The following is a 25730-nucleotide window of genomic DNA, read 5'->3' as shown; positions in this document are numbered from 1 at the left end:
TTTCCCCCGGTTTTTCAAGACAGGGTTTCTCTGTGTAGCTTTGGAGCCTGTCCTGGAACTCGCTTTTTAGACCAGACTGGCCTTGAACTCAAAGAGCTCCACTTGCCTCTGCCTCCCTGAGTTCTGGGATTAAAGGCGTGTGCCACCACTGTCCCCGGCTTCATTCTGAGTTTTAAGAAAATACCATATAACCATGCACAGAGAACCTGGAGTTACTATGTTAGAACACACACCTAACATTTTTGAAGGAGAGTGTCTATGGGACAGAGCATTCTCACTCCAGATCCAGCTCATGCACTTGTAACTTACAGCACATTCCAGAGTGACCTTCCTAGGGAAAACAGCTTCTTCCCTCTGCCTCCTATGAGGTAAAATAGTCATTCACCTTCCGCTCTCACAGAAGAGCCATCTTCAGCCTTCTTTGTGAAACTACAGGTATTTCAGGACATAATCCCCAAATCATCACCATCAAATTTTTTTTTCAAGACAGGGTTTCTGTGCAGTCCTGGCTGCCCTAGAACTCACTCTGTAGACCAGGTGGCCTCAGACTCAGAGCTCTGTCTGCTTCTGCCTCCTGAGTGTTGAGACTAAAAGTGTGCGCCGCCACACCTGGCTAAATTTTTACTGTTAGTACATATACAAGAATTAATGCCCACTATTCCCTGAGCTTATATAGTATGTTTATGCTCACAGACCATGGACTCAAGATCCAGGTATAAAATGGGAAGCTTCAAATCAAAGCAGAATGGAAAATGGAAGATATAAGTTCTGCCCAAGGCAAGGCAAATTCCAAATCAGATGCTTACTATGTGTGTGTTCAAACACACTTCTTCTGACAGTTGAATTGAGGTACCACAGGTATTAGTTCTGAGTCAAATCCATCCAAACACTCCACATAGCATATATCCGGATCAGATCTGCTCTTGTTGACTTACAGAAGTCCACAGAGCCTAAGAAAATATGGTTATACTCCATTACTCAATTCACCACTAAGTCCCCTTTATGAATACTTAGCTTCTCACAAGGAAAAACTTTCTGTTGAAAAGCTGGCAAATGGTATTATTCTATGTTACAGACAGCAATGAGGTATTTTTCCTTTTATTCTAGATATTGAGAAGGTATACACTGGATATGTACCCAGTCCCTGGGAAGTCAAGGTAGCACAGTCTGGAATCCAAAGCCAAGCTCAGCAATACAGCAAGTGTGAAGCAAGCCCAGGCTATTGGAGCACAAACAGTTGGGCGTGGTGGCTCACTCCTGAAATCCCAGCACTCTGGAGGTATAGGCATGAGAAACAGCTCAAGTTTGAAGTCAGCTTGGGCTATACAGCAAGTTCCATCTTAATTAAGAGGGGGGGGGGCAAAACAAATATAAGCAAATGTTGGCCAATTTGTTGAATATATTTTGGTACTAATTTAATTTAGTTGATGCTTTGTTCTATTTTGACCAACATCAAAAATAGTAAGCTCAAATACAAGGTATTACATAATCTTAATATACCTGCATTTTAAGTGCATTATGTGTGTGTACACATGTAGAAGGGAAACTATCAAATGTGGAATATTTAGCAATTTCAGTATAGATGTCTGCTTTATACAAGGCTGGGAGTGTAGCTTAATGGTAGAGTGCTTGCCTAATATGGGTATCATCCCAGGGGAACCCTGTCTCATTGGTAGAAATATTTATTTATTATGACAAACAGAAGGAAGAGAAGCAGGCTTTTTGTTCGTCTTTTGTAAACATGCACACATACATGCACACTCAATTTCTAGACATCATCAGTAAGAGATCTGGAAAGCTAGTAATGCAGACTCTTTCATAGCGACTCTGGAATTACTATCTCCTCCCTCCTCCTTTCTCTCTTCTGAGACAGTTTCACTACACAGCCCAGGCTGGCTGTGCCACCTAGCCTCGTTTTATGTGGTGCTGGAGACAGACCCCGGGGTTCTCCAGCTAGCAGCACTCCACTCACCGAGCTCCACTGCCTGCATGGACCAGGATTCCTTGGGTGTGTAGCTTATAGAAATGTTACTACAGGGCTATCTCCTTCCAGTTAGTTACAGTGTACTAATGTAACTAGTTATGAGCTAGTTACAGTGTACTAATTAGTTTCAGACGCTTATGAGGCTAACACTTTCTTTTAATAACTCAAATTCCTAAAGAATCTGACAGTCTCTGAGACTTGAAATTAAGACACGTAAGCAACCCAGCCATAGGGAAGCACACACTTTTAACCCAAGTAGGGTGGAGGGCAGAGGCAGGCAAATCTCTGTGAGTTCAAGGACAGTCTGTCATTTAAAACAATACGTAAACAAGAATATGATTAAGGAAGCGGAAGGGAATTACTTTAAGATTTAAAGGTAATTTGTAAGTTTGTTTCCTGGTTAACCTTCCTGTATTAGGTAATAAGCATGAGGTTTGTTTCAGGTTTTTGACTTGTAAAGTATGTATTTTCAGAAGTGGTGAAGTCATAAGTCAACTGGACTCTGACTAGCTTGACACTAAGAAGTCACAAACTGTTACCGTCTAAAATAATTTTTTTTTCTTTCAATGCTTTTATTGGGTAATAGCTGTTACATAGTACACTGCACATGTATGATACCACCCGCTAAGGTGTGGCACTCCTGCGACTCCGCCATCAATAATTTCTGATAAAGATTTTAAATTGCAGTGCTTTAAAGGTTACACAATCATTCCCAAACCCACTAAAAGGCTCTAACACATGCACTGGATGAAGGAATCAGCATGCACACCCTCGTAGTGGGAATACGTTCAGAAAGAAACTTGATGGGGGTAAATACTAGGCCTGGTTAAAACACCTTCAATACCCTCATGCAGGTATTTTTGCCAAAGTAGAAGTGTGAGTAAGTTACAAGACTCAAAAGTTTTCAAAAATGGATGAGCTCTGCTAATATTGGCTATAAGTCACGAATGACAGATAAGTCCTTAGCCACATGCAGTGAGAAAAGCACAGCGGGCACCCTCTGAACTTTCCAGGTATCTGAACACGAAAAAACTGGCATTAACATCCTTTTCAAATACAAAGTGTGACAACAAGTAATACACAAAACACCAGAACACTTCAGCATGACACATTAAATAAAGCAAGAGAAACAGTAGACTTACCAGCTCCTCCACAGAGGGGACAGACTTCAGATACAAGAAAAAAGTTTTGCAATTAGAAAATCATTGAACAAACAAATTTATCTAGTGATACCACTATCACTATATATCATTATAAGGAAAACTTCTACATGTTGAGTATCAGTTGGATAAAGTCCATTAGCACAAATATATCTGCAAATCTATAAACAGCAGTTATAATATTAGACTAAAAATTTTAAAAACAAAATTGGTTAATACAACTGGCCCACTATTTGTTTCTCTACAGCACCTGTTAAAGATTTAGGAATTTGAGGTGGGCAGTAGTGGCACACACCTTTAATCCCAGCACTGAGGAGGCAGAGGCAGGAGTACCTTTGTGAGTTCAAGGCCAGCCTGGTCTACAAAGTGAATTCCAGGACAGCCAAGGCTACACAGAGAAATCCCGTCTCAAAAACCCAAGCCAAACCAAACCAAATCAAACCAACCAAACAAAAAGCTTAGGAACTCTTATAATAAAAATGTAGAATGTTTCTCTATATTAATATCACATAGCTCAATTTATGATCTGACTTTTAAGGTGGTTAAATGAAACACTATTAACATAGATTCATAGACCTTCAGTTTATGAGGACTTTAGGAGAATAAAGATGCTGAAGTAGATTTTCAACATATCACTACTTGAAACCAGTCAAACCTAATTAAGGGACACTAAGTAAAACTTAGTATGCTCTACACTCAGGACACCAACAGCACTGTTTCATGGCCTGTCTCTCCCAAGCTTTTCCTTTCTTACTGCTGTCTTCACATATTTAGCCAAATGTCTGGCACATGGAATGCACTCAATACATGGCGTAAATTGAAACAAGCCTTATAGTTTTCTGTTTACATAGCCTATTGTGATTAAGAGCGTTATAGCTAATTAGAGTGAACTCACAACAAAACAATATATAGACATGACACAATGTTCAGTAGCAGAAGAAAAGCTTCCGCTCTACTGAGAGCTAGGAACCTTGTTGGTATTTAATTACACTGGCCCCTTTTCCGTACTCTCAGCACTCTGACTTTACCAAGACACCAGACTAACATACAGCTAAGGCTAAGTGAATGAGCACTGGCAAAAATTATTGAGGAAATTAAATGAGTGTTCTCTTTAAAGGCTAACAATTTAGAATTTTCTGTTCCTCTTTAGACTCTTCCTTGTTCCTGCCTAGACACAGACAAAAGGAAACCCCAAGGCTTGAACTCATCTGCTAAAAATTGTAGAACACAACCGAACAAGAACCTCAACCCCTAGTGTGTGTGTGTGTGTGTGTGTGTGTGTGTGTGTGTATGTATAGTGGCTGCATCAGTTCTGGGATGCCTGCCTCGGGGTTAGCTGAGGAAAAAAGCTAACATACTGTACAAGAACAAGCTCAATGCTACTTGGGATTTTTGCTACAGCAGCTGAATTTAACCCTGACAGACAGCAGAACAAAAACTTGTTTATGCTATATCATAACTGCCCTTTAAATATACAAGCATTTTAAAACAGCATTTTCTATTCTTTCAGGTAGCTATTGATATTATCACAGATGCTACTGATGAATATGATGATCGTAAACTTTCTATTGCCTGAATTCTCACAATGGACATGACATTTCATAACTGTGACTCTGCTATAAATCTTTGCACCCTCCAAAACACAAGTGCACACCATGGTTCACTTACCAGTTTCGCCTTAATGGTGCCAGAGTCAACACTCTGACCGGTTTTGGCATGAAGCTGAAGCTGGGTAGAGTGTAATTGTAACAGCTGATCGTGGACTTCTTTCTCCAGAACAGCTTTCTCTGCTTGAGTCTCCGTCAGCTCGGACCGCAGATCGACCAGCTGTGCCTTAGAGAGCAGTAGGAAACAATAAGGTGCTTAATTTTCTCTATTATTCAAGAATGACAAAAAGATAATCCTGGAAATGAAAACATAAACACCAGCCAACTGTTAGCTGACAAGTGTTCAGTGCGTAAAATTACATGCTGCCAAGCCTTTGACCCTCAGAACTCACGTGCACACACACAAATAAAATGAGAATGAAAAAATTTAAACTGACCAGAAACCAAGTGTGAAAAACATAAGAGGCAAGAGAACACAACCATAAGCAGTATCTCTTAGTAACACAGGCAACTTCCATTTCACACAGCTTGCTATAACAAACCTTCTTAGAGACTTTTCATCTTTATCTTCAGAGCTTTGGAAATTACAGTTCAGACAGTATGTGATGGTGGTCTACTACCATGAATAATATGTTAGTGGGGTTCTGTCTTCAACCCAGAAACTGTCAGTCTACATTAGACTTCTTCAGCTTTTCCCACTTGCAACGTTCATTAATTTGAATCAATTCTGGTCCAAGTGCCTTGAACCTGCTATGTAGCTGAGGATGATTCTGAACTTCAGATCCTTCTGCCTCCACTTCCTGAGTGCTCAGATTAGATGCGTATTTCCATGTTCCATTTATGTATGGTTAAGGACTGAATTCTGGTCCTCATATATACTTAGGCAAGCCCTCTACTAACTGAGCTATACCCCCGCCTCTATTTTTTAAACTTCATTGTGTGTACAGCACTGTGTTACATTAAGGACATTTTCAAACAAGCACTGAGCCTATGCTTGCCCTCCGCTTCTCTGGTTTCCCCAGCTTCTTTCCTTTTCTTACAACCTTTTCACTGGATTTTTACACAACCCCAGGCACGTAGGTCTATAAAATAATTACACAAACATTTCCTAGTAATATATCATAAGTTTATTTTAAAACAATCATTATACAATCTCCCTACTATTAAAGACTAATTTTCATAATGAGGTATGTTTATTTATTTGTACATAGCTCTTGGCTGAGGTTGTGATACAATGAGACACAGGAGGTATGCCTAACCTGCAGCCCATGGGCCACACGTGGCTGAGGACAGCTATGAATGCAGCCCAACACAATAAGGTAAACATACTTAAAACCTAAGAATTTTTTTGCAACTTGATTACATGGTTCTCAGTCGTGAGCTTCATAGATGACATGTCACAAGGTTGGCCAAACTTTAGGTAGAGCACCTGCAACATTTTTCAGAGCTGATCAATATTCTCATTTGATAACTGGTTCTATATGCAGAAATAAGCTTAGGGTTATTTCAGAAACTGCTGGAAATTCTTTCCTAATCCCAAGCCAAAATTCATTTAACAATAAAAAATTAGTAATTAAAAATACTATTATTTGTGTGTGTCTGTATGTGTACATGCCACATATGTGCAGGTTCTGGATGAAGTCAGACGGTATTAGAGTTCCTGGAGTAGGAGTTACAGATGTGAGTTACCTGACTTGGGTCATCTCAAAGAACAGCAAGTGCTCTTAAACACTGGACATCTCTCCAACCTCCAAAATATGTATTGATTTGTTCATTTATTTGTATGTGTACATGTCAGTGTGTGAACACTGCAACATGTGTGTAGAGGTCAGAGGGTAACCGTGGGTGTTGGTCCTCACCTTCCACCCGCAGGGAGAGTCCCTCTTGCTTGCTGCTGCCCTGCACATTCCAGGCAATCTACCCTTGAGCTTTCAGGGAATTCTCTTGTCCTTGCCTCACATCTTGTGCCATATACACACACACCACCAACTTTACACTGGTTTAAGGGAATCTAAACCCAAGTTGTAAGGCTTGTATAGCAAGTGCCTCTTATCTGCTGAGCCATCTCCTTGGCTCAACTATTCTATTCCTTTTTACTCTACGCTACGCTACGCTACTCTACGCTATGCTACGCTACTCTACTCTACTCTACGCTTCTCTACTCTACGCTACTCTACTAATTTTTTATTTATTTTGAGACAAGGTTCTCTGTGTAGTCCTCGCTGTCCTGGAACTCACTATGTAAACCACGATGGCCTCAAACTCACAGATCCACCTGCCTCTGCCTCCCTAGTGCTGAGATTAAACGCATGCGCCACCACTGCCCAGGTTTTCTGTTTTGTTCTCTAAAGAAACTAGAATCAGAAACTCAAATACCAATTTTTGAGATCTAGCATTCCCACACAATATAATCCAAGCATATGTGAATTTGAGCTTTATATGCTGAAGAATGATAATGGGAAAAGATTAGGTCTTTGTTTTCTGTAAGTAGGGGCTGGAGAGATGGCTCAGTGGTTAAGAGCGCTGCCTGCTCTTCCAAAGGTCCTGAGTTCAACTCCCAGCAACCACATGGTGGCTCACAACCATCTGTAATGGGGTCTGGTGCTCTCTTCTGGCCTGCAGGCACACGCACAGACAGAATATTGTATACATAATAAATAAATAAATATTAAAAAAAAAGAAGTGTGTGTCACCACACCTGGCCTTACGTATAAACTGTTTTCTGTAAGTAAGCCGTACATATCCGTAAGAACAGAAAACTATGTATGCTTTAAGAGCACTGTCATTCATGGCCTGCATCCGAGCCAAAGTGCTTCAGGCATGTTCCTCAGCCCTGTGTGGCGCAACAGCATGCAGTCTGCATGTGGACTCAGAACCAAGGCTGCTCTCAGGCTGTGTGGTGCAACACGGCAACTGCTGCCAGAACACCTTGGGTTCGCTCTGTGTTTGATTTTGAATTATTTTTTGGTTGCTGCACGTTCAGAAACTTTTTTACTGTTCTACAATATTTTGGGACCCTCACATTCAGTTCTAAGAGCTCATATAGGAGCCCAAATCTCAATTTATGGAGCTGTCTTCTTCGTGTTGCCAGAAAACTTCCCTTTGCGCTGTGTAGCAATTATTTTAGGTGCCAAAGTGCCAAGTGCTGAGATCATAGTGAACTTAACGTCAGAGATAACTGCAAGTTTTCAGTTCCGGCAGAGAAGCCTCACAGGAGGGCTTACTTATTCCTGCAGAAGCTTTCCATTTCTGCAGAGCTGACAACATTGTTTCACCCTTGTGTACTGCATACAGCCCTCGTTTGCTCTTCCCAACTAGCCAGCACCTGCACCTTCCCTATTCAACTCAAAAGAATTTTAAAATTGAATTTTTAGCCGGGCGGTGGTGGTGCACGCCTTTAATCCCAGCACTCGGGAGGCAGAGGCAGACGGATCTCTGTGAGTTCGAGGCCAGCCTGGTCTACAAGAGCTAGTTCCAGGACAGGCTCCAAAGCCACAGAGAAACTCTGTCTCGAAAAACCAAAAAAAAAAAAAAAAAAAAAAAAAGAATTTTTAACTTAAAAATTAAAAGGTCATACTATCATAGAAAAAAATGTAGGTAGTTCAAAGAGAGTTAGCTCATCTTAGGGGAAGGTCAGTTTAGGGTAGCAACACTGTTGTGGCTTTCTAAATGATCTGCTACCATGGCGATGCTATAAATAGAAATAAAGGACTTTATAATATTAAGAATAGCATCTGCAATACATTCAAAAATAAGGTTAAAAAAACAGAACAAGACAAACACTTTTCCAAAGTGCAGCCACTGATCAGTTACATTAGGATTAACAGGAGCTGGGTGGTGGTGGCGCACACCTTTAATCCCAGTACTTGGGAGGCAGAGGCAGACGGATCTCTGTGATTTCGAAGCCAGTCTGGTCTACAGAGTGAGTTCCAGGACATGCTCCAAAGCTACAGAGAAACCCTGTCTTAAAAACACACACATAAAACAAAACAAAACAAAAAAAGAATTAACAGCTAGTGGGGGAGGGGGACAGCCAGGGCTTAACTATGAGGATCCCTGCATAAATCACAATATGAAGAACACCAGAAGTGTAAAGCTGAGACTTGTACTGGGACTAGGAGCAGAGATGTAATATCCCAACACGGTAACATGAAGAAGAGAGTGTAGGGACTGGGACTTGGGAAGTTACTAGTCAAGGATGATCTGAGAGGGAAAGGAAAGAATGTGGTGTGTGAAAATAGTGCCACATGAGACAGTTGTTGTTAACTGCTAACTGGACAGAATCAGAATCACCTGGGAGATGGGCCTTTGCGTGTGTGTGTGGTATTTTGATTATGTTCATTCATGTTGGAGGACCATCTTAACTGCAGGTGGAACCATTCTCTGGGTAGAGATCCTACACAGTATAAAATGCAGAAGGCACACCAGCATTTCCTTGTCTCTGCTCCTTGGTTGTGGATGCAATGTGACCTGCTGTCTCAAGCTCCTGCTGCTATGATTTCCCCACAATAATGGACTGTAACGTGAGCTGTGACACAGAAGAGACCCTTTCTCCCTTAAGCTGCTTCTGCCAGGGAATAGACTTTGCATTTTTATTTTGTTTATTATTAGTACTATCAGAGGGTATGGACATGAGGAGGTCAAAAGACAACTTTGCCCAGTCGGGCCTCTTCTTCCACTCTGACATGAGTTCTGGAACAGAACAAAGCTAGTTCTTTGGGCTTGTGTGTCCGATGTCTTTACCCCATGAGGGTTTTTGTTGTTAATGCTTTTAGACCAACACTGACCCATTTAGCATTTAAATTGTGAATTCTTCAGTCATTGTTTTCCTGTGGTGAAGTTTACATAGCATTAAATCAATCATGTTAAAACAACTCAGTGGTGTTAACGACATTTAAAGTATCTGCAACTATCCAAAAGAAAAGCCCATGTTCATTAATGAGCGCTCTCTACTTCTCCACTCTGCCAGCCTTCCAGTACCCAATAATGTGCATTTTCTCTCTACAGATTTACATAGTCCAGGTACTTTATATAAGTGGGATCATCTTATGATGCCTGGCTTCTTTAATTTACAATACTGTTTACAAGGCTCATGCGTGAGTTAACAGCCATTTCACTATGACGGTCTAGCTAACATTAACAGTGCTGTTATAAACACACATGCATACCTATTTGTTTTCCTTTCTTTTGAGTATACCTAGAAGAGAAACTTCTGGGTTCAGTGACCTTTCTATGACTAACTTAGGAAGGAACTGTAGGACTGACTTCCATATTGACTTTGCAGGGGCAGAACCATTTTATGCTCCCACCAGCAATGTGTGAAGATAGGGTAGAGACAAGAGGATCCCTGAAGGGGATTGGCCAGTCAGCTTAGTCTAACTGATGAGTTTCAAGTTTATTGAGAATTGAGAGACCTCATCTCAAAAATAAATAAATGAGAGCTGCGGAGCTGTGGGTGTAAATGCTAGCTGCAGAAATCTGATACAGGAGTTAAAGCTGCAGAAATCTGATACAGGAGTTAAATTCTCGGAACCATAATAAAATGCCAGGGGTGAAAGGACCCACTCATAATCCCAGTACTCCTAAAGGGAGATGGGAGGCGACAGCACAATCACCTGGAAGCTAAAGGGAGAGCTACCCTGGATTATGTAACACAGCAGGAGAAAGAACAAGACAGATGTTTCCTCAAAACAAGGTGATGGTAACCTGATGGGTGGCACATGTCTTTAATTCTAGCACTTGGGAGGCAGAGGCAGCAGACGTTCCTGAGTTCAAGACCATCCTCCTAATCTACATAGTGCGTTCTGGGTCAGCTAGGGATACACTGTGAGGCTCTATCTCAACAACAACGACAAAACCAAGGTGGAAGGTGAGAACTGCCTCCCAGAAGCTGTTCTCCGAACTGCACATGCAGACTATGACTTATGCCCACCTTATACACACACGAAGGCAGCTTTGGCTGAAAACGTTTACAATCCTGAAATATATACCAGCCATCTTGAACGTTTGTAGTGGGCTATCCGCACGCCCGTCTGGACTCCCTGTTCCTTAGAAGCAGTTCTCTAGCCTCTGTGACCTGTCCGCTTCAGCCTCCCAGTTAAGGGCATAGTCGGCATAGTCCTCGCTTTGGCATTTGCTGGTGACTTGTGCCTGGGCTCCGTGGAAACCCTTCTGCCACACAGTAATCTTTCCATTTGAGATGGGGGCAGGTCCTGCTATTTCAACTCTCCATATTCTGGAATTTGTGAGGGTATCTCCTCACCTAGTTTTGTTAGGCAGTCTGCCCTTGGGTTTTGTTTGGGATCCCAGTCCCTTTTTTTTTTTTTGGTTTTTCGAGACAGGGTTTCTCTGTAGCTTTGGAGCCTGTCCTGGAACTAGCTCTTGTAGACCAGGCTGGTCTCGAACTCACAGAGATCCGCCTGCCTCTGCCTCCCAAGTGCTGGGATTAAAGGCGTGTGCCACCACCGCCCGGCTCCCAGTCCCTTTTTTAAGTTTTGTTTTTTTTTTTACAAAGGTTCTTTCACCATACTCTTCCTTAGATCACAAGTTCTCATTCCTACATTTATTGTAACAGGAAAGCTCTAACAGTGTAGACCAGTGGTTCTCAACCTGGGGGTCTGACTCTTTCACAGGGGTCCCCTATCAGATTATCTTGCATACCCGGTATTTACATTAAGAGTCATAACAGTAGCAAAATTACAGTTATGAAGTAGCAACAAAGTAATTTCATGGTTGGGCATCCCCACAACATAAAGAACTCTATAAGTATTGAGAACTGTACTGAGAACCATTAGTTTAGACTAACACTGTGCAGTAAAAACAGCCAGATATTTTATTAATTAATAGAGAGGGGCCAGCGAGATGGTTCAGTAAAGGTGCCTGCCACCAAACCTGACAACCTAGTTTCAACCCCAGGGAGGCCAACATGGTGGAAGGACTGACACCCACATGCAATGTACATATGGTTTTTGTTTTTAAAGGCCAGCCTCAGCTACAAAGTGAATTTAAACTCAGCTTGGGCTACCTGAGATTCTGTCTCAAACACATGTACACGTACACACACACACACACACACACACACACAAGTAAAAAGGCGGGTGGAATAAATTTCTTTGGTATGGTTTATTTAACACAAAGTATATAAACATAATCAGTGTAACACTGAGTGAGATACTACATTTTTTACACCAATTCTTTAGGTCCATTATATAGATATCTGTACAGCATATCTAAATCAGAACCAGCCATTTTTCAAGTACATACAATGGCCATATCACACTAGTTAGTAACTACTGTACCACACAGTGCAGATCTAGACTGTTTATTATGGTGCCAAACCAAGGGTACATTTATTTATGATTTAAATGCTTAAAGGGATAATACCAGAAACTGAATCACTATATATAACAAATATGTAATATATAAACTAGAGCAGTATTTCATGTCTACAAGATTGCGTGGCAAGTTTTGTTTTTGTCTTTTGAGACAGCATTTCTCTGTAGCTTTGGAGCCTGTCCTGGTACTCACTCTGTAGACCAGGCTGGCCTCAAACTCACATCAATCTGCCTGCCTCTGTCTCCCAAGTGCTGGGATTAAAGGCCTTTAATCTGGCCCGGCAGGTTTTGTTTTTGATTGTTCAGCACTAGGGATCAAACTTGATCCAACATGTATTAGACATGTCTCTACTTCTAGTCTAAAGTGACAGCTTTCATTCACCTTTGAAAATTTTTCAACAGAAAAAACCCACAAGAAGAAAATCCTTACCAGTACCATCAAGATGGTGGACAGGCCTTATTCAACAAATTAGCCACCAAAGAAAAAATGATAAACATTTAAAACTGCATCCCATTAGACTAGCTCAGCACACTTTGAAGAGGCTGTTTTAAAGTCAAGTGAGCCTGGCCTAGGAAGTAAAACAAACAACAAAAATCCTCAGAAATTATCATAAAAAGAAACAAATATTTTCATACTATTTGTACTCAGAGCAATATATATAGCTCAGCATACCCAGAAAGTTTAAATTTAACACTTTAATCCACAACAATTTTTGTCTCTTTTCTTGCTATTGCCATTCACACTGTTTTTTTTATTTGCAATGTCTTCTAATGTACTTTTTCATTCTTTGCATTTCTTGTAAACTGTAAGTTGAACCTAAATGTTTTGAGCCTTCCTAGTAAGGATATGGCAGGCTGTGTATTTAATAAGCAGACATATATAGTCTTACTATGTTTTCTCTTTTAATTCACAAATAGCACAATGTATTAATTAATACATGTAAAATTTATGTCATTAACAAAGAGATGCAAATGTAAACTAAATTTAACTATATCCTAAAAGGACAAGAAAAATGGGGCTATGAACAGGTCATCAATTTGAATGTGGTCTATTATATACATTCAATTAAATGAAATAATTTTCTTTTAGTTTGCTCAACATAAAAATATTGGGGTTGGAGAGATGGCTAAGTGGTTAAGAGCACTGGCAGCTCTTCCAGAAGACCCAGGTTCAATTCCCATCACCTACATGGTGACTCACAACTGTCTGTAACTCCAGTTTAGTTCTAGGGGATCCGATGCTCTACTGGCCTTCACAGACGCCAGGTATGCATGATTCACAAACAGACAAGCAGAAAAAAGTCATACACATTTAAAAAAGGAGAAGGAGGAGAAGGAGGAGGAGGAGGAGGAGAAAGAGGAGGAGGAGGAGGAGGAGGAGGAATCAAAATCTCGGGAATAGGACTGTTTCAAATTTACTCTAAATTTTGTAATATATAGTAAACCCTTCTTGCTTAAAATGTAAGCATTCTGTCAAAGAAAACTTAGTCACAGATAAACTTTCGGTAGTGATTTATTAAAGTGTCTTCATACTACTGAATGGTCGGTCACCCTACAGCATGGCAGAGCTCTAGAAAGGGACCCACAATAACAGACTATGATCACTATGATTATGACAATACTTAGGCAATGCAATTAAAGCTGCATTTTCTAAGACTACCTAGGTGGTCCGTGGCCATGTCGCATTCCAGCATCCAATTCTGGTGTCCAGGGCAGCACTGTGAAGTACTGCTATCACGCAGGAGCCAGAGGAAACTGTGCTTCCATCACTACAGTATATGGTTAGTGCCCTGACAAGCCACACTCCCACAAAGCAATCACCTACCCACCATATGGCAGGCATGTGCCTGAGCTCTACTTATCATACTTAACTTTTTTTTTATAGCTAAGGAAATAGAAATCAGGATTTAAACAGCTCATTCAAGACACACAGCCAAAGACCTGAAGCTAGTTTAACAATAAAAAAAAGCTTGAGGATCTTTTACCTCATTGTTGTACACCACACCTTTTGGTATTTTTTTTGTTGTTGTTTGTTTGTTTTTTGAGACAGGGTTTCTCTGTGTAACCCTGTCTGTCCTGGAACTCACACTGTAGACCAGGCTGGCCTCAAACACAGAGTTCTGCCTGTCTCTGCCTCCTGAGTGCTGTTGGGATTAAAGGTGTATGCCACCACAGTTGGCATAATATGAAGCCTTTTATTCAGAACAATTTCATTAAAGATGTTTACAAGTGAAACAGCACACTCTAAGTTTTCCTTGCTTGTCGTTATTTTTTTATTCAAACTGGACTGACAGACTACTGCTTTAACTGTGTGTATGTGGTTGTGTGTTATTTGGGTGCTAAGGATTTGTCTGAGGATTCTGTACATGGATACAGACTATTTTAATCAAGCCCATTCCCAATTCCTTCTATTTGTTTGTTCCTTTCTTTCATCCTATTATTTATTTTTTAAATTCAGTGAATTTACTCAGCACTGCCAGTATGTACCTGTACTAGGGCCATGCATGGGGAGCATAGGTTGTAGCTGCTCAGGGCTCAACTCCTGACCTAAAGGAACTTTCACTTTCCGAGCAGCTATCACTTGCCAACAGTTCCTCAGTTACTCTGTAACTTTTATTCTGAACAAACAGTAAACTACGGAACTACACAGCCAAGTCTTTTTTAGTACTGTTCACATGGATCAAAGAGCCCTTTCTAGGATGCCTGCACATCTCCGGAGGTGGAGGAAAGGAAGAGAGAAGGAAGGAAGGAAGTCAGGAAGGGAAGGAAAAAGAAAAGGTGTGAGTAAATAAAAGCTTACTTCCCATAAGGCAACAGAGATCACTGAATTTTGGGGGTTTAGGTAACCAATTCAAGAACAAACACAAACGAAAAAAAAAAAAAAAAACCCAGCTGATTTTAACCTTCAACCTTGATTAATACCCCAAAGGTGTTTTAAAGAAAAAGAACACTGGTTTGTGGTGGTGGCATATGCATTGAATCTCAGCACTCTGGAGACAGAGACAGTCCAGTTTGAGGCCAGCATAGTCTACACAAGGAGTTTCAGAACAGCCAAAGCTACATAGTGGGGTCCTGCCTCAAAAGCAAAACAAAACAAACAAACAAAAACGAAAAACAAAAAAAAAAATTCCAAAACATTATATACAGCTTTTCTTTGGTAGACATCTTTGCATTTTCTTACATCTGACCTGGAAGGTTCATTTACAGACATCCCCTAGAACTCAGCAAGGGTAAATAAATCAACCCGGGGGGCGGAGGGAGACTCTAAGACAGTGGCCGTCACAAGGTGGTTCCTGGGTCACAAGATCAGCAAAGAAGGGAGTCAGGAGTCAGGAGTCAGGAGTCAGCAAGGCCAGTGTCTCCAGGCTTCACTCCTGTTCTCAGTTTCACCGTCGCACTCACATCTCTAACCCACTTGAAATTGATCTGTAATTTTCTTCTTTTTTTGCATATGGTTAGAAAAACAAGCCTAACATCTCCAACGTGTGGATTTCCCCTACCCCTTACCATTTACTGAAGTCTGTCCTTTACTTGCTATGTATTCTTGCCAGCTTTATCAAGGGTCTGTTCACTCTAAATTTGAATGAATTGTCTCTGTGCTGTCTATTTCTGCATCATTATGCTGCTGTTTTGGGGACTACAGTTTGGTGGTTTATTTCCCTTTTTTCTTTTTACAACTGCTTTGGCTAGTCAGGCTTTTTTGGGATTCTATACAAATTTTAGAGTTTGGTTTTCGTGTGTGACGAATGTCATTGTTATTTTGATAGGATTAAGTCTGTAGCTTTCTTTGTGTAGTATGGATGGCCTAACAATATACTTTCAACACTAAACACGAGGCATTTGTCCATTTTTTGAGCTGTATTAAATTTCGTTTCCTGATTTTTTTTTTATTGGTATAAAACCTTAAAAGCACAGTGTGGTGGTCCTCATATATGGGATGTTTGTCTCCAGTTGTTGGACCCATTTGAGAAGGATTAAAAGGTGTGGCCTTGTTAGAGAAAGCATGCTGCTGGGTCACTGGCTTTGAGGTTTCCAGTCTACACCATTCACAGTTAGCTCTCTGTGCCTAGTGCTTGTGGATCAGATGTAAACTCCTGACTACTGTGTCAGCTTCATTGTCTGCCTGCTGCCGCCATGCTCCCTGCTGCCATGACGGTCATGAATGTTAAACCTCTGGAACTACAAACCCAAATACAATTTCTTCTTTAAGCTGCCTTGGTTATGGTGCCTCTTCACAACAACAGAAAAGTAATTAAGACACATAGTAGCAAAAGCAGAAATAGACAAAGGAACTATAACACACTAGAAACAGCCAAACAAACCCCAACAACTAAAGATTCAACTTACAGCATGGAAGAATGTATTTGCAAACTATACATCTGATAGGAAGATAATACCCAAAGTGCACAAGGTACTAGGCCCACTCCACAACAAATAACCAAATACCCCACTTAAAATGGACAAGACACCTGAGTAAACATTTCTAAAATATTCACAAACAGGTACATTTAAAAAAAATAGTTTAACAGCATGGATCACTAGTGAACTAATAAAATCAAATCTACAACAAAATATCACCCCCCGAATGAATTAAAATGGCGATTATCAATGGAAATAAGTTGAGAAAAACACTAGCAAGAATATGGAGGGAGGAAAAACAAAAGAAACCCAAATAGTATAGCCATCACTAAAAACAGTACAGTGTTTTTTCAAACACATACATACAAAAGCAAAACCAAAAAGATACAACTGTCTGCAAGCTCACAATTTTGGTATATCCAAAGGAAATGAAATCAATGCACCAAATATATATATATGCGCACACATATACATACACACACACATACACACAGTGTGCCACAGCCATGTGGCGATACAGATTAACAGAGATGGGTTAAATTAAGATGTAAGAGCTAGCCAATAAGAAGCTAGAGCTAATAGGCCAAGCAGTGATTTAATTAATACAGTTTCTGTGTGGTTATTTCGGGGCTGAGCAGCCAGGAACAAACAAACACGCGGTCCTCCTACAAAACATTGGGGTTTTTCTGCACAGCTAGATGCCTAAGTTAAAAATAATGTGTATATTTCAAAATAACTACAACAGCAGTTTTTACACATTCTTACCATAAAGAAATAATAAATGTATCAAAAATAATGCTTATAAGTAGGTATAATAATTACATGTCAATCATAAACTACATTTAAAAATTTTAAATATACTGCAAAGTATATTTGTAAAATATGTACTTCCAGAAATGGAGGGAGATACAGAAAGGCATTTTACCTATAGAGCTCTACAAGATAACCATCGGCGTTCACTGAATGAGTCATTGCTGTTCCACTTCCCATCTTCCTCTTCTAACTGTTCTATCAAGTCAGTTCCTGGGGCTAGAGAGATGGCTCAGTGGTTAAGAGTGCTGCTCTTGTAGACGACTAGGTTTCCCAGCATTCATATGGAGGCACACAACTGTCTATAACTCTAGTTCCAGGGGCTTGGACCCTCTTTTCTGGCCTCTGTGGGCAACAGGCACATATGTGGTGCCCACACCTATACACACGCAGGCAAAACAGTCATTCATAAAAAATAAAATTTTCTTATATTTTTGAGATTTATAATGTAATTATTATATCATTTCTCCCTTTGCTTTCCTCCATTCAAACCCTCTGGTATATCCTTTCTTACTCACTTTATAATTTATGGCCTCTTTCCTCATTAACTGTTGTTATACGTACACACGTATATATTTACATACATATTTTCTAAATAAAACCTGTATAATTTTACTTGTATGTATGTTTTCAGGGCTAACCATTTGGTATTAGATAACCAGTTGGTAATTTTTTTTTAAAGACAATTCCTTGCTGATATTATTCTTTTTCCCCCCTAATATAATTCTTAACCAGTGGGCCCACCTTTGTAGCACATGTCTAGAATTCCCTGGAGCTTGCTAGCTGACCAGCCAACCTAGCTGTGCACCAGGTTCATTGAGAGATTCTGTCTCAGAAAACAAATTGGAGAGCAACTAAGATATCTGCTCTGACCTCTGGCCTCCATGTGCATATACACCTGTGCACATATGCACATACACCTGCACATACACACGCATATACTACACACACACACACACACACACACACACACAAACTAAGTACAACTTACTGTCATTTAATACTCATCTACAAATTATTAAGAAAACCTTTATGGGGCTGGAGAGATGGCTCAACAGTTAAGAGCATTGCCTGCTCTTCCAAAGGTCCTGAGTTCAATTCCCAGCAACCACATGGTGGCTCACAACCATCTGTAATAAGGTCTGGTTCCCTCTTCTGGCCTGCAGGCCTACACACAGAGAGAATATTGTACATATAACAAAAAAAAAAAATAAATAAATATTTAAAAAAAAGAAAAGAAAACCTTTATATATCATCTGCTTCTCCAACTAAAAAATGCCCAGTCACCTTATCTGTTACCACTGTCTCCCACCCTGAGTAATAAACTTTTAAAAGGATGTGCCATGATGATCCTTACACAAAGGATTGTAAACCACCTGACAGCAGCAGAATCATTCTCCACAGGCCTTTTTGCTTGTGGCAAGAGTCAGGGGGACAATGCAACTAGCAGGGTGCTCTTTTCTATTCTTCTTATTCAAATGATCAGTTAGTTTAGTTCCTCTTTATGTAAGTAATCTTCCTCTATTTTCTCTTTTCTCCCTATGCTCAAGGTGGTGTTTATTCCTATTCTTCAAAATTATAGGAAACCAATGAAGCCATTCTAAAATACAAGCTCATCCTATGCACTGAAAATACATTCAAAGGTCAAAAAATTTCTCAAAGCAGGAAATAATACCTTGCTATTTCAAGTCAGCCTTCAAACAGTGTGCTCATGTAGTTTAGGAAAGTTTCCCAAGAAAATGTTATCTAGTCAGTACAAGTCTTTTTCTATCCAATCATAAAGACTACTGATTTCATTAGTGACTATGTCATCCCCAAATGGTCTGCAGTCTAGACATGAAAATATATTTTTATTTATCATTTTCCACAACATCACACATTCACAGAATTCCAATGACATACCTAACACTGGGCTGGGATCTCAAGACAGACAGACAGGCAGGCAGACAGACAGACACACACACACACACACACACACACACGAACACAAATGAAACAAGGGTGCATCTTGCCCTGGCAAAAGTTGTAGAGGCCTGGTGCACAGTGTGAACCTAAAAGAATGGAATATATGTTAATTAGTGCCAGGCATTATTTTAAAAAATAAAAGTCTCAGAATCTTCTGAAAGGCATTTTTGATTATCTTTAAAAAAAAGTATAAGAAGTAAGGTAACAGGCTGGAGGAATGGCCTAGTGGTTAAGAGTACTGGCTGCTCTTCCAGATCCTGAGCTCAATTCCCAGCACCCTCATGGTGGCTCACAAGCATCTATAATGAGATCTGTTGCTCTCTTCTGGTGTGCAGGCATACAAGTACTACATACACTGTACATACATACATACATACAAACATACATATAGGCAGGCATACATACATTGTATACATATAAATGAATAAACCTTAAAAAAACTCATGGGGAAAAAGAGGTAAGGTAAGATTATAAGGTCAATTTTACATATTACTATATATATATAATATATATATATTACACTTAATTATATGTAATTAAAAACTATGTAAAAGAAATTTTACATAAAAGACTCAGAAGAGGTACATAACTATTCTTCTGCAGTCTCAGCCATTACTAAAGCACGAGTTTCCTCACAAGGCCCATGGGACAGTCTCACCGTGCAGGCCACTTTCATGATAATAAAATATGACTTGCTTTTCCCAGGCTGATGTCTGTACTAGCACTGCAAAAGCTCTGCTAAGTCAAGTGCATACCTATGTGCACAGGACCATGAAGGTGCACAGTTCTGCACCACTAGTTCCTATTCTCTTCACTGCAGGCACTCAGCTTTAACATAATGCTCTTTATGAATAAAAAAATCACTAATTTCTTACACGGTTCAATCTCTGAATACAAGTCTTTTTAACCTTTTATGTGATATGACGGAAACAAAGCATTTCTACTGTAAAGTAACCCCAGCACCGAGAGGCTAAGCCAGGAAGATCAAGAATTAAAGGACAGCCTGAACCGCACAGTGAGACCTGTCTCAAAGGCAAAATATAGAAAAGGGAGAAACCCCAGTTAATAGACTAAAATGCGGCAGACCCATCCCTGTGAGTGACTATGGCGGTGCTTGTTACTACAGAGCAAACTCGAGTTTTAAGTGAGAACTGGAGCCCTGGAAGCCTGAAATCCATCCTATCATCAGCTTGGCGACACCCCGAGTCTAAGGATTTTCTTTTTTTTTTTTCTATTGTTTTAATTGAACTATATAATTTTCTCTGCTACCCTCCCTTCCTCCCCCTACCCTTCTTTCTTCTCCACACTCCCAATTTATTCAGATCTGTCTTTTTTCTCCTTCCTATGTAGATCCATATATGTGTCTCTCTTATGGTCCTCTTGGTTGTCTAGGTCTAAGGATTTTCTTGATGACACGGGAAACACTAACAAATGTAATACTAAAATATTCTATAAGATGTATCAAAAACTGGAGGTCCTAAAATAATATCAGTAAGCCATTTTACAAATGATCCATGCATTATATTACAAAATCATCCCTGAGTAAAGAGCCACTCAACCTACTAGACAGACCAATATTACTAATGTAACAGTGGGGGAGGGTGCAGGAGGTAGTCAGGTGGCAAAGATGTAGGCGACAGAGGAAAGAAGTACAAAGATCAACATGTATGAAAATGTCATAATAAAACTCATTATTTTGTACACTAAAAACAATTTAAAAACAAACCCATTATATGAATAGTTCACTTTATTGCTTTTTGACTCTACATTACAATCAACCTTTAAGAAACAATCTCATCTGGAGGCAGAGGTAGGTGGGTCTCTGAGTTTGAGGCAAGCCTAGTCTACAGAGTGAGTTCCAGAACAGCCAGGAAAACATTGAGAAACCCCGTCTTATAAAACCAAAACCAAAAAATAAAACATAACAAAGAACCTAATCTCATGACTATAGCAATATACCCTTAACACACCAAATCTTGTCTGATCTTGGAAGGTATTATCTCTTGTCATATCTTAAAAAAAAAAAAAAAGTTTTGTTACAGTCTCACTCCTGGCTGGCCAGGAACTCAGAGGGATCTACCTGCTTCTACCTCCTGAGTTTTGTCAACTATTACTGTCAGAGAATATCAGTAATTATGAGGAGGGGCTGTCAAAAGACTCTTTCCTACCAAGCTCCAGATCTCTGTCTGGTCATATTTTTTTCCTACTAACAAAATGCGATCACAATAAAACTGAATACAAAAACAGATGCAAGAATCCAACCATTACCCATTAAGCCAGATGTTAAAAGTTTTGAAAAATATAGAAAACACTGTTATTCTGCTCATTAATTTTATTTGGTTTTGGAAAAGCTATTTTAAATTTAAAATGATATTAACATTAACATGGTGGTGGCATGCTTGCTAGAACAATAGTTGGAGACCTCAAGGCAGGAGACCCCCAAGGGGCCAGCATAGACTACATACTGAAACCTATTTACTGTCCATCCCCATCCAAATTAATAAATATTAATACTTACAACTTTCTTAGTTTCAACTTCTAAAATAGTAACGATAAACACATGTATCCATATAGAAATCAAGCTCTTTGGGGCCCCTAAATTTAAGTGTCAAGGGTCCTGAAATAAAGAAGTTGAGAATTCTGTCGGTGCTTTGGAAAGGCCTGTGCCCGGGTCATAAAGAGTGAGCGTAAAGAACGGCGTTGAAGAGACATCCAGAGGTCAGGTCCTGCCAAGCCTGTAAGTCCAAATAAAGGACTGGAATTCTACTCAATTTGGAAGACACTATTTCTCAGCATCACTTTGGTAAATATAAACTGGGATTAGAGGGACATTTAAATGACTACATATGCCAACAAACACATCTCCCACAAGAAAAGTGAGGCGATCGTTCAGAGCTTTCTCTGTCTTACCCAGGTGTCTGCCTCCGTCTCCTCATCACCACTTTCACTGTTTAACTTCGTGCCCTCTACAGACTCCTGCTGCGACGCCGGATGAACCCAAGTACTACTCTCATGACGGTGCCCATACACAAATGGATGAATGCCGTTCAAGTCACACCACAGGGCACACAGGCTCTCATGATGCTTCTGATAAGCAACCCCGACTAGGTCCACAGTACTGCCTGGCAGATCATCTCCCTGGGCACTGGGCCTTTCCACTTACCTGTGTCTACAACTCCGCTCTCAAGTCCTTACTCTTACTTTCGGTCACTGACCGGAGCTCCTGTTTATAGAAAAAAGAAACTACACAAAAACTCCGGCATGCCCTCCCTCCATCCATTCCAGTCACTTTCACTCCTTGCTATATATATAAATAATGTAAAGCTACATACTGTACTAGTTCTTGGTATCTCATCTGGACCCAGCACCTTAACAATATTATTCTATTTCCCATCATGCTCAGTCTCTTCCTTAAAGAGGTGATTCTTGCTAGCCTATAAACATGCTCATTTGTTTTCTCAATTAAAAACGCAATGAACTAACAACACCTTCCTTGAAGCCTCCTTTTTCTTTTCTATGCTATTTTCCACATCCACTTCTGGATGCTTTTCTCTCTATTTTACTAATCACTTCCAAACATAAATTTGTTTATACAGAATGATTTCTTCAGCTTTGTAGGTGTGGGCCTCTTGTGTCACTTCTATAACAAAAAAACATAAAAATAAATGTATCTGTGAAAATTAAATGAATATGCATATGAAAAAAATCCAAAACCAAAAACCTTAGGACAGAGCCTAATCCATAGTAACTAGTAAGGTTAACAATATATCATTATTAAGCCGGGCGGTGGTGGCGCACGCCTTTAATCCCAGCACTCAGGAGGCAGAGGCAGGCGGATCTCTGAGTTCGAGGCCAGCCTGGTCTACAAGAGCTAGTTCCAGGACAGGCTCTAGAAACTACAGGGAAACCCTGTCTCGAAAAACCAAAATATATATATTTTGATTATTATCATTATTGAGCTGGAGAGATGGCTCAGAGGTTAAGAGAACTGACTGTTGTTTCAGAGGTCCTGAGTTCAATTCCCAGCAACCACATGATGACTCACACCCATCTATAATGAGATCTGGTGCATAATAAATAAATTTAAAAAAAGAAAAAAATTAAAAAATATCATTATTGCTAATAATATCACACATCTATCTGTTCAGGGAGAGAATTGCACAACAGTGGCACAATACAGAGTCATCCTGAATTCCTTCATTTTTCCCTCACTTTAATCCATCTCTAGAGTCTGTTGAATTTTACCTTTAAAGTTTCTCTTGTTCTGAATACTTTCCTCTACCTACATTTCCCTATTTTATGCTATCATAATGTCACAAGGACAATTTGAAGCTCCTGGATGGTTTTTTTGCATTCACTCTTATTTTCCGAAACTTTCTGCATATCATACCAGGATAGCCTATTCTAATCTCATACCCGAGACACTCATCTAGGTTAAAATGCTTGTTCCTGTTGTAATAAAACCCGAGTCTAGGGCACAAATTAGGAAACAAGGCAAACTTGTTTATACCAATACAAACTGGTCTGGCACCTCATTTCTTGTATGCCTTCATCTCTTTTCCATGTGTGCAAATGTGCCACGAGCCCTTGCCCGTCACTGCACTTTCCACTTCCTGGTTTCTCTACTCTACATAATGTGGGACAATATTTCTGTATCTCTTAGCTTAATTTTTAGTAATCCATTATGTCTTAGGTTAACAGTAATTTTTTTCAGGGAGATGGAGGAAGGGGATCAGAGATTCAAGGTCATCCTTGGATATAATTATGAGGTTGAGGCAGCCATGACTTCAAGAGATCCTATTTCAGAAATAAATAGGTTCAGTTGATAAAGATAAAATGCACGAATGTGGATTGCAGTTCAGATCCCCTGGACCCAGGTAAAAAGTCAGGCATGGAAGGACGCCTGCAACCCCAGGACTGGGAAGTAGAGACAGGGCATCCCAGGGGCTGCTGGCCAGTCCAGTTTAGCCAAATTGGCAAACTCCAGGTTCAGTGAGAGACCCTTCTCAAAACATGAGGAAGATATCTGATGTTGAGCTCTGTCCTTTTTACACAAACACGTACACATACTAAACAAACAAAAGAGAACAAACTTAAAGCTGCATGAAGACAAGTGTATCACCAGCTTAATGTCAACCCAACTTCTGACCAAGGCTTAACACTTCTCTACTAATGATCTGAAAATAAATCACTTTAAAGAGACACTAACTAGTTCAGCTCTGTGGAAGAAAAACATGTTTTATAGAAGGTATATTTTTTGATTTTGAAAAGAGGTATATTTTTTGATTTTGAAATGAAGCCCCAGATGTGTAGCTGAGGGTTTCCTTGATTCTCCTCCCTCCACCTTCACAGCGCTGGGATTATAGACAAGGGCCACCATGACCAGCCTCGGTGTATTGTTTTGCTGTTATTTTTTGAACGAGCAAGCAGAACATACACCCCAAAACAGACGTGAATTATTTTAAGGCATTGGTTCATAGCCTTTGCTCCTCTATTGCCATTGCTACTGATATTATATTGGTGATATTATATTAGCTGGGCTTTAACCAAGCGATCCACCACAGGGAGGTAGGCAGTTTGAGAGATTTAATTTGAAATTGGCACCACCTCAAAACAGTCTGATTTTTTTCAACAGCCAATCCTCTATATACAATACTTGCCAAATATAACTTACAACAAAAAGCTATGTGGATGGCATTTATAGTTAATTTAAAAGGAAACCTATGATTTTTTTTTTCAGTAAAACTGTTTTCCTAAGCACTAGATTAATCTTAAGTATTACCTAAAAACACAAGGAATGGGTAAAAGTGGCAATTTGGAAGGATACAGAAGACCAATTTATGTGAGTTGTTTGTTTGTTTGTTTTGAGATGGTTTCATGTAATCTAGGCTAGCCTTAAACTTCTGATCCTATTGCCTCCACCATCTAAGTACTGGGATTACAGATATAAATTACCCACACTGGAGTTATATGTGACCTGAGAAAATAAAAACAATTTATTATAAGATGGTTTAATATTAATCTCTAAAACCACTCAACTTGGTATACATTTGTTACACGGACAGTAAGCAGCTTCAAACATTACTTCAACATCCATATAGAATAGTTCAAAGAACAAGCTCATTTGCTTACAAGGACATAATTAAAACAGAGTAAGAAAGCATCAAAATCTCTTCTAAGTTTTCCATTCTGAGAGTAGACTGTCAACAGTTTATACAGCATCCCCTGAAATTCTATGTGTGACACTCTGAAAGGTGTGGCTTTTCACAGCAGTACACAACTATTTCTAAACTACATAACATGTTTTATGTGCAAGAAAAACAGATAAATCATGTATAGCTGCAAATACATATAAACAACAAAAATCAAATTATCTCCCTCACCAATTTCTAATATATCTGAATCAAGAGTTCCATATACCCTGAAAAACACACTCACATTGTGCTACGCTAGCATCTCTTCCTCCCTTCCTTCTTTCTTTTTTCCAAGATAGAGTTTCTCTGTGTAGTAG

At 39.8% G+C, this 25730-nt stretch overlaps 1 protein-coding gene across 2 annotated transcripts in view; it reads right to left on the bottom strand.

Annotated features, from left to right (window-relative positions):
- Gopc (golgi associated PDZ and coiled-coil motif containing) overlaps positions 1-25730 on the bottom strand; it is a 44602-nt gene that overhangs the window by 16469 nt on the left and 2403 nt on the right. The window contains exons 2-3 of one of the 2 annotated variants that reach the window (XM_038338976.2): positions 4813-4977; positions 3127-3150 (exon numbers count right to left, since the gene is read on the bottom strand). In XM_038338976.2, coding sequence (XP_038194904.1) covers positions 3127-3150; positions 4813-4977 — 189 coding nt within the window. The remainder of the gene's footprint in view (positions 1-3126; positions 3151-4812; positions 4978-25730) is intronic. The other variant, XM_038338977.2, reaches the window with a different exon arrangement.

Source organism: Arvicola amphibius, chromosome 8 (assembly GCF_903992535.2).
Source record: "Arvicola amphibius chromosome 8, mArvAmp1.2, whole genome shotgun sequence".
NCBI classification, from domain to species: domain Eukaryota; kingdom Metazoa; phylum Chordata; class Mammalia; order Rodentia; family Cricetidae; genus Arvicola; species Arvicola amphibius.
Note: the sequence above shows the minus strand (reverse complement) of the source record. Positions and strands in the feature narration are given on the sequence as shown.